The sequence below is a fragment of the Eucyclogobius newberryi genome, unplaced genomic scaffold (assembly GCF_026437365.1).
Source record: "Eucyclogobius newberryi isolate DKJ021-1_F unplaced genomic scaffold, fEucNew1.0.hap1 SCAF_10, whole genome shotgun sequence".
NCBI lineage: Eukaryota > Metazoa > Chordata > Actinopteri > Gobiiformes > Gobiidae > Eucyclogobius > Eucyclogobius newberryi.
Genome location: NW_027315724.1, coordinates 6,285,458 through 6,302,762, shown reverse-complemented (window position 1 = coordinate 6,302,762; position 17,305 = coordinate 6,285,458). Strand labels below are relative to the sequence as shown.

Genomic DNA, 17,305 nt, shown 5'->3' with positions numbered 1-17,305 from the left:
AAAAACATGAAGCTGTCAAATGCACATTTCTATAGAAGACACAAGCAAGGTCACGGTAAACTGCTGACAGACATGCCACCTTTGGACGGGTCACACAGAGGTCACACAGAGGTCACAGGTTAGGCTGAGTTGTGGTTGTTTTCTATAATGTCCTGGTGGGGTCAGTGTGGGGACAGACCGTTTTGAAACAAACGTTTGTCGACTGCAGAGAATTTCCCCACATTTTCCTTTAGACTTTCACAACACACGGTGTGGGTGATACTCACCAACATTAATTCCTCAATATTTGTTGCCAATTTCTTTAACTACTGTATAATCCAATGGTATTTTGCATCAGTAATGTGCTAAAATGTGCCTGTAAATGTCTTGGTTGAAGTTCAAGTATCGCACAAAACATGTATGGACCATACATTTTAAAGTGTAAATTAGACCTCTACAGTATGTCTCTTTTGCTGTCTCTTTTGTCATTTTAATTTAGACAATATACTCAATATTCTAATTTTCAAATCCCTAAAACAATTGTAATTTCATAAATTTTTCTTCACATCTCGCACCTTTTTTCATAGTTTTGGGCCGGGGTGCGGCTTTTACTTATATTTATACTTATATACTTATAAGTCGCTCTGGAGTATAGGTATAAGTAATATTATTTGTTATTTTCACACTTGCAATCGTATTTCATACTCCAGTGCAACTTATAAATGTTTTTTTTCTTCTCTATTATGCATTTTTTGGCTGGTGCGACTTATAGTCCGGAAAATACGGTAGTTCTGAGCAGCAGGTCCCACTCAACACATAAAGTTCAGACAAATCTTTTTTCATCTTTGATATTCTGCGGTTTCTCACCACAGCTGTACAACAAATTGCTTTCACTAAATGAAAAGTAAAAAAGAACATTTTAAGTAAATATTGGCCCACAGATATGTTTTGGATGCAAGGAGGCAAGATCCAACCTCTTTATCTGAGATTTTATTATTCAAACATTCTGGTCCTTTGTACATTTAGTGGAAGGTGCATGAAGTAGTGCTCACTAAATGTATTTGATTTATTGTAAACATGCTTGATAAACTGAAGAATTAATACAATAATCAACCCTGTTGTTATGACTTCATCACTATAAGTATTATATTTAATGCTACAAAGATAGTATCAGGATGACCTGTTTGTTGTTAAATTAGCTCTGGCCACGTCTATGTGCTCTCCAATTCAGATTATCATCATTATGTGACTATGTAAACTGCAATACCATCGGATTTCACTGATCATGGCTCCTCTGTTCACTCACATCTGATTTTATGAATTTGCATGTCATGAATATAGATTTCTGGACCTTTTAAGATTCACATACATTTAGTGCATGTGAAGAGCCACTGTTAGCTTTTGCCTCTCTCACTGTCTTTTACACAAAACCTGTCAGACCAGTCTTGTCCCAGTTTACAGCTACAAAAGAAACAAATGGATACATAGATAAGCAACATCTCTTTTACGTGGAGTATTTGACTTTCAGACATGCATCGCTCACGTTTGTTCTCCGCAGCGCAAATAAACACATTGACGCTTTGGTAGTTTTTGCTCTTATTTAAAAACAAAACCACACACATGCTGTGTCTGCGGTGGAAGGGCTGTAGCTGTAGTTTGGGGGGATTGATCCACAGCACCTTCATCCACGTGCCCGGGTTTAAATGCACTTTGGACGATCACTAGGCTTATTCGGTTTTCCTGCCTGCGTGTAAATGACTGTTCTAGCTGAGGTATTGAGTTCTGTTTGAAATGGTGTGTCAGTGTCACGGGGGTCGTTTATCTGCTCTTCATCAGCTCTTCCACGGATTACACCAGGTCAATCTGATGCCCTGAGTGAATGCTTGTTTGTGTTCAAATGTATATCACTTTGTTAAATGCACATTTCCTGATAGATATAGTCTTCTGTGTGTCTTTTTAAATAGACTGGTAGTGAGGGCTAATGGAAATGGAGAAGCAAAGAAGCTAAAAATCTGGTTGAAAAGTGTATTTCTTAATCAAACTACCGTATTAGGCCTTGCTATAGATTAAACAATATTGATATTGGCAAATGTTTATTGGGTAAATCTCCCTCCAGCACCTGATCAGCAAGGTAATCTCTCTGGGTGGAGTCTGCATGTTCTCCCCGTGTTACCGTGGGTTCTCTCCGGGTTCTCTGGCTTCCTCCCACCGTCCAAACACATGATGTGTTAGGCAAAATTGGTAACTCTAAATTGGCCCCACTGTCCAGGGTGTACCCCACCTAAGGCTCCAGTCACCCGCGACCCCAAAAGGGACCAAGCGGTAGAAAATGGATGGATGAATTGCACTGCTAAAATAATTGTATAATCAAATCCTGTATTATTCACCATTTAAAAATATACACATTTTTCGTAACCTTTTTGACAGAACTTGACCTATTATTGACCTGTCCTTTGAACTATTATTTTAGTATGACATAGTATAATATCATGCCTTTTTACTAAGAAAACCTTTGTGTGCCTAAGCACATGTTATAACCATAAACAAGGGTCATTGAGGTCAGAGTACATTTACTGCACAGTAATGGTCATTTAAATAAAGCATAGTATTCTGTTCATTCAGGGAAACTCTGACATGCGCCCTGGGCATGTCAGAGCATGATGCACTCTAGACTAGAGAAAACCTCAGTTGTGATTGTTGTCATCGTTGTTCACAACAATCCTATAATTTTTCTGACTTAACGTTCACGTGTGCGTAAGGACTTGTTTCTTCTCCCGTCTCATCTCTGAAAGCGCTGCAGCCCAAAGTTCTGTTTATGGACTGTGCAAAGTTCAAATGGAAGCTCTCTAACATTATCATTTGCTTTATATATTAGTCCCCTGTATTTTTTTTTAAATTTAGACTCCACTGCCTATTTGGGTGAAATGCCGCTGTTTTCATAATGTAAGGCTGTGGCTCAGTGGCTCAGTGACCACACATGTGCAAGGCCTTAAACGAGCCATATATAGTTATAATTATCTATATTAACTATATTGTGTTCTTTTCTTCTTTTGAATTACATAGAAGCCCAATCAATGTGTGTGTCATTTTGTTTTCTGTTAAGCCCAGAAAAGTGTTAATAAAAAACTAAACCAGAATGAGTGAGGTCTTATTTTGTCCTGATTGAAACCATTTTTCTTCTCGTCATCCATTGTCTTAGATTTGTCTTGACCATGGTGTTGTCTGTGTGTTACAGATGCCCCCGCACCAGCAGGCAGCCCCCATGGCGAGCCCCCCCAACCGAGGCCTCCTGTCCCCCACGTCTGTCTCAGCAGAGGCCCCCATCGTCTTAGAGAAGGCCCCTGCTGTTATCGGCACTGCAAGTAAGAGTCTGTCACACTCTGCAGCGTTCGAATACAGGCCAGTGGTCCAAGTACCACCAGCTACACTGGGGCTAAACTAGGACTAAACTGGGGCTAAACTAGGACTAAACTGGGGCTAAACTAGGACTAAACTGGGGCTAAACTAGGACTAAAGTGGGACTAAACTAGGACTATACTGGGACAAAACGGGATAAACTAGGACCATACTGTGGCTAAACTAGGACTATAGTAGGGCTAAACTGGTGCTAAACTGTTCTGAACCCCTTAGACCTGTCCTTTGTCTGTCCTTTGTCCTGTCTTTAGTCCTGTCCTTAGACCTGTCCTTTGTCCTGTCCTTTGTCCTGTCCTTTGTCCTGTCCTTTGTCCTGTCTTTAGTCCTGTCCTTAGACCTGTCCTTAGACCTGTCCTTTGTCCTGTCCTTTGTCCTGTCCTTTGTCCTTTCCTTAGACCTGTCTTTAGACCTGTCCTTAGACCTGTCCTTTGTCCTGTCCTTAGACCTTTCCTTAGACCTGTCTTTAGACCTGTCTTTAGACCTGTCCTTTGTCCTGTCCTTAGACTTTTCCTTAGACCTGTCTTTAGACCTGTCCTTAGACCTGTCCTTTGTCCTGTCCTTAGACCTGTCTTTAGACCTGTCCTTTGTCCTGTCCTTAGACCTGTCTTTAGACCTGTCCTTAGACCTGTCCTTTGTCCTGTCCTTAGACCTTTCCTTAGACCTGTCTTTAGACCTGTCCTTTGTCCTGTCCTTAGACCTGTCTTTAGACCTGTCCTTAGACCTGTCCTTTGTCCTGTCCTTAGACCTTTCCTTAGACCTGTCCTTAGACCTGTCCTTTGTCCTGTCCTTAGACCTGTCCTTAGACCTGTCCTTTGTCCTGTCCTTTGTCCTGTCCTTTGTCCTTTCCTTAGACCTGTCTTTAGACCTGTCCTTAGACCTGTCCTTTGTCCTGTCCTTAGACCTTTCCTTAGACCTGTCTTTAGACCTGTCCTTTGTCCTGTCCTTAGACCTTTCCTTAGACCTGTCTTTAGACCTGTCCTTTGTCCTGTCCTTAGACCTGTCTTTAGACCTGTCCTTAGACCTGTCCTTTGTCCTGTCCTTAGACCTTTCCTTAGACCTGTCCTTAGACCTGTCCTTTGTCCTGTCTTTAGACCTTTCCTTAGACCTGTCCTTAGACCTGTCCTTTGTCCTGTCCTTAGACCTGTCTTTAGACCTGTCCTTAGACCTGTCCTTTGTCCTGTCCTTAGACCTTTCCTTAGACCTGTCCTTAGACCTGTCCTTTGTCCTGTCCTTAGACCTGTCTTTAGACCTGTCCTTAGACCTGTCCTTTGTCCTGTCCTTAGACCTTTCCTTAGACCTGTCCTTAGACCTGTCCTTTGTCCTGTCCTTAGACCTTTCCTTAGACCTGTCTTTAGACCTGTCCTTAGACCTGTCCTTTGTCCTGTCCTTAGACCTGTCTTTAGACCTGTCTTTAGACCTGTCCTTAGACCTGTCCTTTGTCCTGTCCTTAGACCTTTCCTTAGACCTGTCCTTAGACCTGTCCTTAGACCTGTCTTTAGACCTGTCTTTAGACCTGTCCTTTGTCCTGTCCTTAGACCTTTCCTTAGACCTTTCCTTAGATCTGTCCTTAGACCTGTCCTTAGACGTTTCCTTAGACCTGTCCTTAGACCTTTCCTTAGATCTGTCCTTAGACCTGTCCTTAGACCTTTCCTTAGACCTGTCCTTAGACCTTTCCTTAGACCTGTCTTTAGACCTGTCCTTAGACCTGTCCTTGGACATCAACGTCCTGTCAACAATGTATTATTTTTGCATTTTTTCATTTACAATGATCTACAATCCGTGCTCACAAATCTGTTCCTTTTTAATCATTCTTTGTTAAAAAAAAGAAAAGAAAATAAAGAGACCGAGTGAGACCGGCCTCATGGTCAGTGGGGTGTGGAAACCCTAACCCATGACCACTCGCTCGACTCTACATCCTTATTTGTTGATTCATTGTGTTTACTTCACTAGAGCAAAAAGTTGAGCAAAATTGGTGACATTGATGGTCTTTTCCCACAGTGAGTCTGAACCCTGACGTCTCGGCGGCCCAGTCCCCGACATCGGACACTAAAGGTCACCCCAACATGGCCTCTGCCGTTTCCACCGCGGCTCCACCCTTCTCTATGCCCGGCCCGTTCCCCCTGCCCGGGATGCCCCCTCCGGGAATGCCCCCGTACATGCCGCCGCCTCACATGGGTCGCCCCCTGATGATGCCCCCGGGAGGACCCCATATGTTCCCCCCGGACCGCTTCGGAATGCCCATGCCCTTCCCCCCTCGCGGGCCACCCTTCCCCAGACCCGGCATGGACATGGGACACTTTCGACCGGGATTCGGACCACCACCTTTCAGACCCCGGTGGTAGAACCTTTTAATACTACATTCATTTTTTTTTTAATCCATCTTTGCCAAAATGGAAGGAAAGGACAATATTCCACTGGAGGTCGTTGTGAATAATGTAAAGACTCTTTGTATATTTGTATGCGTCTAGTTTCTTTGCTCTTCAGACAAAGAGATATTTTTGATATGATTTCTCACTTCTTGATTTGTTGTGACAACTGGAAAAACTGTGAAATGAAGAGATCCTTATGTGGCCACTAGAGGGCGGAGTGTCCACAGTGGCGCATCAGTGTTGTACATTATGAGGACAAACAAGTGTGTGAATATTAAAAATGAAAAGACTTGCATTTTAACTTTCTGTGTGGTGTTGTTTTATGTTTTACAATAATTAGGGTAAAAATAGAAGAGAAGCATCAATACAAGGAAATAATCCAGCAGCCAATGAAAATGGGATTAACATGTCAAATTGTCAATTATGTTTTTCAAAGCTCAAATTGTGTCAACACATCTCAGAGAATTTTCCATTGGACAAATACATATTAAACCAAAGGAGAAATAGACAACGCAGCTCTTAGAGTGAGTGGATATACATTTATTTCCTTGTCTAATTTGCGATTTTATTATTGGCAATGTCAAAATCACAACTTTCCTAGATAAAAACGCACAAATTAACTCAGCATAACATGTCACAGAGCCACTTTTCAAAGACAAAAACACCACATACGTGACATTTAGCTGTTGCTTCGGTGACACGTCACTAAGAAGAGGCGGGGCTTATCAGTTCTCAAGTTTTAAACAGGAAGTCGATGAACCTGTTTCTACTATTAATCCGTTTTTGATCAATATTGCGGTTTATAATGAACAAAATGTAAAACGATCATCTGTTTTGATTATAGTTCAATACTAAATGTCTGATAAAAATCATACTATGTCTCCTTTGATCATAAAAATCTACAACTAAATTAAAAAATGGCTAAATAACTCCCGTTGACAACACGCCCGTAACCCGGACACGCAGCTTCCCTCATCGCGCGGTGTTGTGTGGTAACCAGACCGCGATTGGCTGCGCGCACAAACAAACGGCATCCTCGCGATCCACTTGGCACCACCGGGCCCGCCCCTCCCGGTCCCGTTCCGCCGCCGAAGACCCCAACAACACGCGCGGTCTGCTGCCCCTCTCATCCCCGCCTCCGTCCTCCTCCCGGGCACCGCCAGGACGCACACAAACCCCCCGCGACCGTCGCGCTCGAACATGACCGCTACCACGTCCCCGCGAGCCCCGTGCGAGCTGCAGCACGCCGAACGCACGTAAGTAACCGACTTCCCCGCGGCTCGGGAACGTGCTCCGCCGCGGCGCCGTTCAATCAGGCAAGTTTTATGAGAGGTGACGGCTCCCGCGCCGCACCGCACCGCGCCGCGCCGACACGTCACAAACGCGGTGTTCTGACCGTGAGGCGGTGGGAACGTTACGCGCGGCCGAATGCGCAGAGGAGTTATTAACGGTATTGGGCATTTTTTGCAACATTTTTGAGGCGGTAAATCGTTGGTTCGGAAGCGGCTGAACGTCGCGAGCGCCACATGGACGCGGAGGAGCCCAGACGGCAGCGCGGCGGGGGGCGCACGGCTCTGCGTCATGCGGTGAGCCCCGGTACATCAGGTTAACGGGGCTCGTCGTGTTTGGGATGGACACGGCGGCGGAGGAGAGAGTGAGTGTGTGTGTTACTGTGTGTGTGTGTGTGTTACTGTGTGTGTTACTGTGTGTGTTACTGTGTGTGTGTTACTGTGTTACTGTGTGTGTGTGTGTGTGTGACTGTGTGTGTGTGTGTGTTACTGTGTGTGTTACTGTGTGTGTTACTGTGTGTGTGTTACTGTGTTACTGTGTGTGTGTGTGTGTGTGACTGTGTGTGTGTGTGTGTTACTGTGTGTGTGTGTGTGTTACTGTGTGTGTTACTGTGTGTGTGTGTGTGTTACTGTGTGTGTGTTACTGTGTGTGTGTGTGTGTGTGTGTGTGTGTGTGTTACTGTGTGTGTGTTACTGTGTGTGTTACTGTGTGTGTGTTACTGTGTTACTGTGTGTGTGTGTGTGTGTGACTGTGTGTGTGTGTGTGTTACTGTGTGTGTGTGTGTGTTACTGTGTGTGTTACTGTGTGTGTGTTACTGTGTTACTGTGTGTGTGTGTGTGTGTGACTGTGTGTGTGTGTGTGTTACTGTGTGTGTGTGTGTGTGTTACTGTGTGTGTTACTGTGTGTGTGTGTGTGTGTGTGTTACTGTGTGTGTGTTACTGTGTGTGTTACTGTGTGTGTGTGTGTGTGTGACTGTGTGTTACTGTGTGTGTGTGACTGTGTGTGTGTGTGTGTTACTGTGTGTGTGTGTGTTACTGTGTGTGTGTGTGTGTGTTACTGTGTGTGTTACTGTGTGTGTGTGTGTGTGTGTGTGTGACTGTGTGTGTGTGTGTGTGTGTGTTACTGTGTGTGTGTGTGTGTTACTGTGTGTGTGTTACTGTGTGTGTGTGTGTGTGTGTGTTACTGTGTGTGTGTGTGTGTTACTGTGTGTGTGTGTGTTACTGTGTGTGTTACTGTGTGTGTGTGTTACTGTGTGTGTGTGTTACTGTGTGTGTGTGTGTGTGTGTTACTGTGTGTGTGTGACTGTGTGTGTGTGTGTTACTGTGTGTGTGTGTGTTACTGTGTGTGTTACTGTGTGTGTGTGTGTGTGTGACTGTGTGTTACTGTGTGTGTTATGACGAGCTCAAGTTTGCATGCGTCATTGTCAGAGGTGAGAACGTAGATGGAGAAAAGAAGCCCGGTCGGTCGGTGCTGGTGAGCCCCGTCGGTGTGGGTGAGACGGGTCGGTGTGGGTGAGACGGGTCGGTGCTGGTGAGACGGGTCGGTGCGGGTGAGACGGGTCGGTGTGGGTGAGACGGGTCGGTGCTGGTGAGCCCCGTCGGTGTGGGTGAGACGGGTCGGTGCTGGTGAGCTCGGTCCGGGTGAGAGTGGCGTTGTGGGCGGTTTGGTCCTGGAATAGAAGTGTTTTTTTTTGCCTCATGAGAGAAAACTGACTTGAGCTCCACGTTTTTTCTTAATTAAAGCCAATTTACCGCGTGTTTTAAAGGGGACGTATTCTGCTAAATCCATTTGATCGAGCTCGTTACAACAGGATCTCCTCGTCATTATTTTACTCTCAGTTGTGTTGTGAGTCCTGTATGTCTGAGTCAAGCCTGTATTTTCTTGCAACTGAGGCTCAAGTGCTCAGAAAAGTCCTGTTTTCACCTATCCCCGCCCACATTCCTGTAATTAGTGTGATTATTTGAAAATGAAGTCTCTGAGTGACACATGTAGAGTGTCACTCACATGTCACAAAGCCACTTTCAAAAAATTTTTTTTTTTAAATGACAATCTGCTGCTCGTTACGGTGAAATATGAAAGAGGCTTATCAGTTCTGCAGCTCTGAACAGGAAGTCAATGGACCAGTTTCTATTACTAAGCCATTTTAGAGCATTATTGTTTTTTTTTTATAATGAACAAAATGTACTTGTTATAGTTTAATGCCTGGAAAAAAGCATAATATGTCTCCTTATAATGTTTAGTATGGAGGGATTAGGGGCAAATTCATCATTTTCACTTGATTTATAAAGAATTAAACGTTGACTAAAGGCTTTTCAACTTTTCTTAACGGATGAAGTGCTTTGTTTTTTGCTGTCTGATATTTCTATGAGATTTGACCCTAAAGACCCTCAAGTTGAAAAGTAGCTGGCTCCAGTGATGCCTGTACCTTCTCATGTAGCTTCTCATAATATCATTCTGCAACTAGTTTCCGTGAGTGAATCCTGTATTTTCCAGAACTTGGGAGAACGTTGGGTCCAGATCTGACCCCTCACTCCAGATCTGACCCCTCACACCAGATCTGACCCCTCACACCAGATCTGACCCCTCACTCCAGATCTGACCCCCTCACACCAGATCTGACCCCTCACTCCAGATCTGACCCCCTCACACCAGATCTGACCCCTCACACCAGATCTGACCCCTCACACCAGATCTGACCCCCTCACACCAGATCTGACCCCTCACTCCAGATCTGACCCCTCACACCAGATCTGACCCCTCACACCAGATCTGACCCCTCACACCAGATCTAACCCCCTCACACCAGATCTAACCCCTCACTCCAGATCTGACCCCCTCACACCAGATCTGACCCCTCACTCCAGATCTGACCCCCTCACACCAGATCTGACCCCTCACACCAGATCTGACCCCCTCACACCAGATCTGACCCCCTCACACCAGATCTGACCCCTCACACCAGATCTGACCCCTCACACCAGATCTGACCCCCTCACACCAGATCTGACCCCTCACACCAGATCTGACCCCCTCACACCAGATCTGACCCCTCACACCAGATCTGACCCCCTCACACCAGATCTGACCCCCTCACACCAGATCTGACCCCTCACACCAGATCTGACCCCTCACTCCAGATCTGACCCCTCACACCAGATCTGACCCCCTCACACCAGATCTGACCCCTTACACCAGATCTGACCCCTCACACCAGATCTGACCCCTCACTCCAGATCTGACCCCCTCACACCAGATCTGACCCCTCACTCCAGATCTGACCCCGCACACCAGATCTGACCCCTCACACCAGATCTGACCCCCTCACACCAGATCTAACCCCTCACTCCAGATCTGACCCCTCACACCAGATCTGACCCCCTCACACCAGATCTGACCCCTCACACCAGATCTGACCCCTCACACCAGATCTGACCCCCTCACACCAGATCTGACCCCCTCACACCAGATCTGACCCCTCACACCAGATCTGACCCCTCACTCCAGATCTGACCCCCTCACACCAGATCTGACCCCTCACTCCAGATCTGACCCCTCACACCAGATCTGACCCCTCACACCAGATCTGACCCCTCACACCAGATCTGACCCCCTCACACCAGATCTGACCCCTCACTCCAGATCTGACCCCCTCACACCAGATCTGACCCCTCACTCCAGATCTGACCCCTTACACCAGATCTGACCCCTCACACCAGATCTGACCCCTCACACCAGATCTGACCCCCTCACACCAGATCTGACCCCCTCACACCAGATCTGACCCCTCACTCCAGATCTGACCCCTTACACCAGATCTGACCCCTCACACCAGATCTGACCCCTCACTCGTGCTGAGGCCTGGGGGAGGTGTAAATACAGCTTTCAACGTTTTCAAATGGGTGTTTACCAGGCTAGTGTTGACAAAATCCTCTTAAAATGAACCTTTCTCCTGTTTGTGTCTTCCTGGTTTTCTATATTAGAAAAAAACCTCCATTTCCCATTTAACCTCATTATATTTCAATGCCAAAATGAGTTGACAAATGATACTTTTTTACTCTCAATTCTGTGACCCTTACAGTGAACTAGGGATACGTTTACTTGAGTTCAACTTTTGACTTCCCTGCTCTGCTCCGCACGTACTAACACACATAGTCGTTTTATAAAGTATCAAATAAACGTAGTCCCTCTTTATCCAACGGAAACACATTAAATGCACCAGTTTTCAAGCCTATTATTAAAAAAAGACCTGCTTCACATGTTTAAGCTGTTGTCTGGATGTATTGTCTTATTTTGTCGACTGTCCCAAAGCCGAGCCTGGTCACGTGGCACTGAAGTGACATTTTGGGGGCCGCTTTGGGTGTCCAGCGTTGTCCCAGATGTCCCTTCCTTCGCCCGGCCCTGCCCCTGCCACCTGCCCATTGTGATGTGATCCACCTCTGGCCCCGTGCCCACCTCCTCTGCGCGGGGCCGGGTGCAGGTGTCTGTGCTGAAAGCGGACCCTCCTCCCGCGGGACCTCAGGGGTGTGGACTTTGTTTGGCGTTCTGGCAGCGTCCTCGGCTGTTGTCCTCGTGTGATATGGAGCACGGTGAGGCCTGGTAATCGCCCTTCCTCCTCTGGCAGGTGCTTTGTGTGAAGCTGCTACGAGGAGACTGTGGAAGTCGTGTGGGGAAAAGGACGCTTGTGCAGAAAGTTATTATAGGAGGCGTGGCACGTTTACTGAATCCGCTTTGCTTCAGACACAGGGATGTCCAGATCTTTAACTGGAAATGCAGTCAAAAGGAGGGTTTTGCGCATGGAACTACGAACTAAGCAGTGTTTTGTCTCAAAAATGACATTCTATAAATATAATAACTTTTTTTTCCCCGCCCCTCGATATTATTATGGTTTAAAAATGGATATTGAGCCATTTCCTTAGTATCAAAATTGAGTTGGAAATGTTTTGTATTGTCAAAACCTGATTAAATCCCCAAAATAAGATAAGATAAGATAAACCTTTAATATCCACACAAGGGGAAATTTCGTTGTTACACTGCAGTAGAAACAGGAGGAAAGAACAGATTATAGGAAGTTTAAAAAAAACACACTCTTGGGAAATAAAATAAAATAGATAAATAAAAAATAAAAAGATAAAGATAATAATAATAATACAATAATGATAATAGAATAAAATAAAGTAAAAATAGCTAGCACAAGACTAGGTAATAGGTAATACTATTAGCAGGTAAGTAAACAGAATAAAAACAAAATAGAACACTCTTAAATCCTACATTACCAGAAAAGTCCTGCTGAAATTTGGACTCTCCTCCTCTGGGACGTCCCGCAGACACAGGGAGAACATGCAAACTCCACACAAGGCCTCAAACCAACTCGGTCACAGGGGAGGATTATATGTTCTAAGCCCAGTCAAGTTGGTCACGTGTTGTCTTGTATAGGAATCCTTATTATGTGGTTTGCTATTATTGTGCAGCAAACATATATTCTGACCTGATACATTTTAATTCTACCATATTGAAATTTAGTTTGTAAAATGCATGTTTTATTTGCTCTAACATGGCGGTTTTAAATGTATCTTTTGCCTACTGGATGCACTGGCCTTTTCGTGTCGACCCCCCACACTTTAGACATGGGTCATCTGCCTGAACAAGCCTCCCGCTGGGGGGCATATGTGCTCCTCCAGCTCAGCCATGCGTCCTCAGGCGAGTAACACGACCTGAGCGCTGCTGTCACATATCACTTCTCAAGAAGTGATATGTAACACCATCTTGTCCTGTGTCCACTCCGCTCTGAAGACCCCGAACGTTAGATCAACACGGCAACACGTGGTGAAAGAATGCATTCATAAGGCCACATTCATAGGATAATACGTGGGCGTTCCTTCCCAATGGGGGCTTTGTTTGGCGGGCGTGTACAGTGGTGTTGTCAGATGCCCGGCTGATGTGTTGCATGTGCATATTTTAACCCTTCATAGCGGGTCTTTTGTGTGTCCTGCCCCACGCACGCACTTAACTCCTCGTTTATTTCCAAAGTAAATACTCTTTTGTTTAGCCAAGCCTCGGGTAAACGGTGGGACTCGTTCCTAACAGCGATCGCGTGACACTAGACCAAGTTTGTCGCGGTTCGTGTTGGACGTGCTTTTACGTTCTGGCGATCTGACGGGACCAGCAAAGTTCTGAATCAGCTGTGGAGTTCTCGGTGGTTTGCAGTGCATGATGGGGGAACTGAGGCGGTGCTAAACGGGCAAAAGAAGCAGTCGCGTAAGAAAGAGGTGAGACTTAACCCACATCATATAGATTTGTGTTGTCGGAGAATAAAATGCAACTACATGTTGTACATCCACTTTACAGTTGAGACCGTTAATTCTGTAAAACATGCTTGGCATTTTTGCAATTTCAGTGATTTTGCACCTCTGGCAACAGGATATGTTTATACCTGCTATTTTATTTTCATAAAATAACGGAAAAGCTGGTATGATTAAAATGAGATTACTGTCTGATGGCTTCTCCTTGAAACGGGAAGCCATCTATTAGCATGCTAGTTGTTGTTAGCTTTACCATGACCTTTGCCCTAATTAAGATGCTCAGAATGCACTAAGTGAGCTATAACTTTGGACCGCTGCAAACTGTTAAAATTATCTATTTGCCATTTTAAATCCGGTACAGAAACTTTAACTTTAAGGTTTAAGGTCAAAGTACTCTTTATTGTTAGGATCAGGGGCCCATCTCCAGGTGCCGGGCTCAGCGTGTGCGTGTGGTTACAAGGGATGGTCCCATATGTCTTACTGTTGTGACCAATAACCAACACTTGTAGAGACGATAATTAGACCACAAATGTATCCTAAGCATTATTTGTATTTTTCTTGGCCTTGAATTAGTTTGGCATCTCATGTTTTACATTTATTTCAATGTGTGTATATATATGTATATATTTGTACAAAAACAGAAAGTCATCATAATACTCTTTAGAAGAAATACTGCGCATGATTTCACAACAACAACATGATTTCTGAACTTAAAAACGGCGCAGAAGATCTCTGAGCCGTGTCACAGGTAGAATATCCAATCCACTTTATTTATATAGCACGATTTATACAACCAGAGGGTTCCAAAGTGCTTCACAGCAGGTAAAAGACTACAGAGGCATAAATAGGATAAAAGTAATACAATAAGATATAAAAACAAAATCAAATAGAAAATTAAATCAAACAAACACACTAAAATCAATGGAATAAAAATAAACAAAATAAAAGGTGCTGCTCTCCCAGCACATATAAAACATACAATCAACACACTACATGGAGTTAAAAGCCAGAGAAAACAGATGGTTTTAAGAAGCGATTTAAAAAGAGGCAGTGAGGAGGCTTTTCTTATGAGGAGTGGCACTTTGTTCCACAGTTTTGGAGCTGCCACTGCAAAGGCTCGATCACCTCTGACCTTTAGCCCGTGGCACTGCCAGGAGTAGCTGGTCGAATATGACATCACAGATCAGGGAAAGTGACGCTCAGAGCGAGAGGACGTCCTCAACACGACTCATCAAACTAGCGCGAATGAAGCGTTTTTTTGACGAGTGAACAATGGAACGTGGTGAAACTCAATTTGGGCCAGTTTGTCCTTGAAGTCACAGATCTCTAACACAGAGGTGTATATCGTCCCTCGTGCTTTAGCTTATTTAGTACCACACACTCTTTTGCTTGACATTGAAACACAACTGTAACTCCTGTACGGACGTATTCATTCTGCCAAAGTGAGTCATTCTAATTTCAAAATGTTACGGCTTTCTAATTGAATTCCATATCTCATCCCGCACACTAGTCTTTGGCAGACGGTGCAGCGTTGTTCATATCGCAGCGCTTCTGGGATTCTCGCTCGATGAGTCCCGGCACGCAGCCAAGTCGTGTCCTCAAAACTCCACTTACAACACTTTTCAATCTCAATTCAAACCTTTTTTGTTCAAACGTGGTTATGAGTTGAGTGACTGCAGCGTTGGGTCGTGATGGATGGGCGTCCGTCCGTGTACGTCTGTGTAGCGTTGGTTTGTCCTCTGCACGCGCGTCCGTCTCCATCAGGACGAATGTGTCGCACTCAAGGCGCTCCGCCCTCCGCCGTCTTTGGACCACTTTGGAATATTACGAGGCGTGGCGTTCAGATAAACCACTTGTGCTGTGTAAAAGCCATTGGAATGATTGGATCTTGTTTGGATTCAAATTACCATAGTCTTTCATAGGGTCTATTTAATCAACCAAAAATGGAATAAAAGGATGTGGAGCAGCAGTTTATTATCGATAGTGGCGGCGCAGTAAAGCTTGCGTTTTCAACCTCATGAAACATGACATCAAACGTATGAAGAGCACTTTGTAGAACTGACAAATATGCTCTTTCAACAAAGCGATGAAACCAGGAAGTGCAAACATTGCTATGGCTAAGAACACGTGTAGAACCGGGAAAGAAGTTAAAGCTGCTGTACCTGGTTTTTACCGTCTTAAATGCGTGAAAAACTGAACTAATTCATTTTAAACTCTTCACAGTAGTACATGTATCTTTATTTTTCACTGTAATGAGTTTATAAGTAAGATTTGCCTTCACGGTAAAGCTAATGACAACTATTATGCTAACGGAACACTTCCTGCTTCTTGGAGAATAAAACGTGCTATAATTTGATGCAAACAGCACACTGCGGTTTAGTTTTCACATATTTCACTATATTTGTACAGATTTGACTTTATGCCTGAAAGAAATCTTTTTTAGGTTACTATTGGTACAAAATAGTGTCTCTGTCTCTGTCTCTGTCTCTGTGTGTCTTTTAATAATGACAGGTTTGTGATTGTAGAATTTTATGAATATTGTAATATAGTGATTATTAGCAACAGGGAAAAAACAAAAAGTACTGTTCTGCGCTTCAGTACCGGAACCCAATTATTGTTCAAATACTGATATCTGAAAAAATGGAACTGGAAGCTTCTATGAACGAGTCCGTTAGTGTCTTGTTCACAATAGTTTATTTCTTTTACTCTTGACTCTTTCCAGCAAAGCGCTTCAAACGCCTAATTCCAAATGAGAGTGCCACATTTAAGTTCTAAAAGGTTAAATACCAATGCAGACGTGTTCAAAAGTACTTTTCAAAAACCAAGTACATGTCTCCCTGTTCTGCTGGTTTTAATCTGATGCAGGCCTCGTTTCAAACGCCTTGCATCATGTCTCATTCATCACCGCTTAAACCGCTCCAGTCCTTCAGCACATAACTGTGAGGTCACATGCTGAATTTATGATGCTGACGGCGGCTTATCTTCCCGAGCATCTCGCCCAGAAAGCCCCCCAGATGAGTTCCAGAGCCCTCCTCCCTCCAGCGGCGAGCTCCACCCAGGCGCTGTGGGAAACCTCGCCACTCCGGGCACAAACGTACACTTGGTCTGAGTGTATTCCAGTTGTCAAGGCGAGTTATCCAATCTGGATTCAGCGCACGTTGCGTCGGTCATGGACAGAATACAATTGTAAAGTTGGCTGAACCGGCAGAGTCATTATTGCAGTGTTACTCTTGGCCTGCGGGGGCATAAATGTTGAAAGTGTAACGAGCGACATTGGCTTCAAATCAGTGTCACTTTAGCTCGATCTGTGAGCCGTGCTGCGTTGAATTAGGGCTGTACGTCTTTAGTTCTTTAGTGGATGAATGGGTTGATGGTGCTCTTGGAGTGATCAGGATTTATGTGGACAACCGGAGAAAAGGAAAGGCTGTGGTGCATCTGGAGTGTTTTCTTCTTTTACATATGAAGACTGGTCACTAGTACGTCTCTGTTTGGTCGTTATTGAGATTGTGAAGTGTTTTTGCTCTCGGGATGGACATGTTATCAAGGGCAGAAGAAAGACTGAGTATTTGACCAGATTTACAAAGCTCCAGGTCGACAACAGAAGAGGATTAATAATGAGTCATGGCGCTCATTCATTATGCTACAAATGTACTTCTGTACGACAGGTGGATCGGTGCAGCGGCTGCAGTGGTGAAGAGGGAGCTGAGCCGAAAGGCAAAGCTCTCTATTTACCGGTCGGTCTACGTTCTGACCTCACCTATGGTCAAGAGCTTTGGGTAATGACCGAAAGAACAAGATCGCGGATACAAGTGGTCGAAATGAGTTTCCTCCGCCGTGTGGCTGGGCGCTCCCTTAGAGATAGGGTGAGGAGCTCGGCCACACGGGGGGAGCTCGGAGTAGAGCCGCTGCTCCTCCACGTCGAGAGGAGCCAGCTGAGGTGGCTCGGGCATCTGT

General features: G+C 44.9%; 2 protein-coding genes across 2 annotated transcripts in view; both read left to right on the top strand.

Moving 5' to 3' along the window:
* Positions 1–6,063, top strand: part of LOC140373668 (SR-related and CTD-associated factor 4-like) — a 39,916-nt gene extending 33,853 nt beyond the window's left edge. Inside the window, exons 17-18 of the mRNA XM_072460286.1 lie at positions 3,215–3,341; positions 5,392–6,063. Coding sequence (XP_072316387.1) covers positions 3,215–3,341; positions 5,392–5,735 — 471 coding nt within the window. The 3' untranslated portion in view covers positions 5,736–6,063. The remainder of the gene's footprint in view (positions 1–3,214; positions 3,342–5,391) is intronic.
* Positions 6,064–6,904: 841 nt separating this feature from the next.
* The window catches only part of LOC140373684 (rho guanine nucleotide exchange factor TIAM1-like), a 94,058-nt gene continuing 83,657 nt past the window's right edge, over positions 6,905–17,305 (top strand). The window contains exon 1 of the mRNA XM_072460310.1: positions 6,905–7,018. The gene's annotated coding sequence lies outside the window, so the exon portion shown is untranslated. The remainder of the gene's footprint in view (positions 7,019–17,305) is intronic.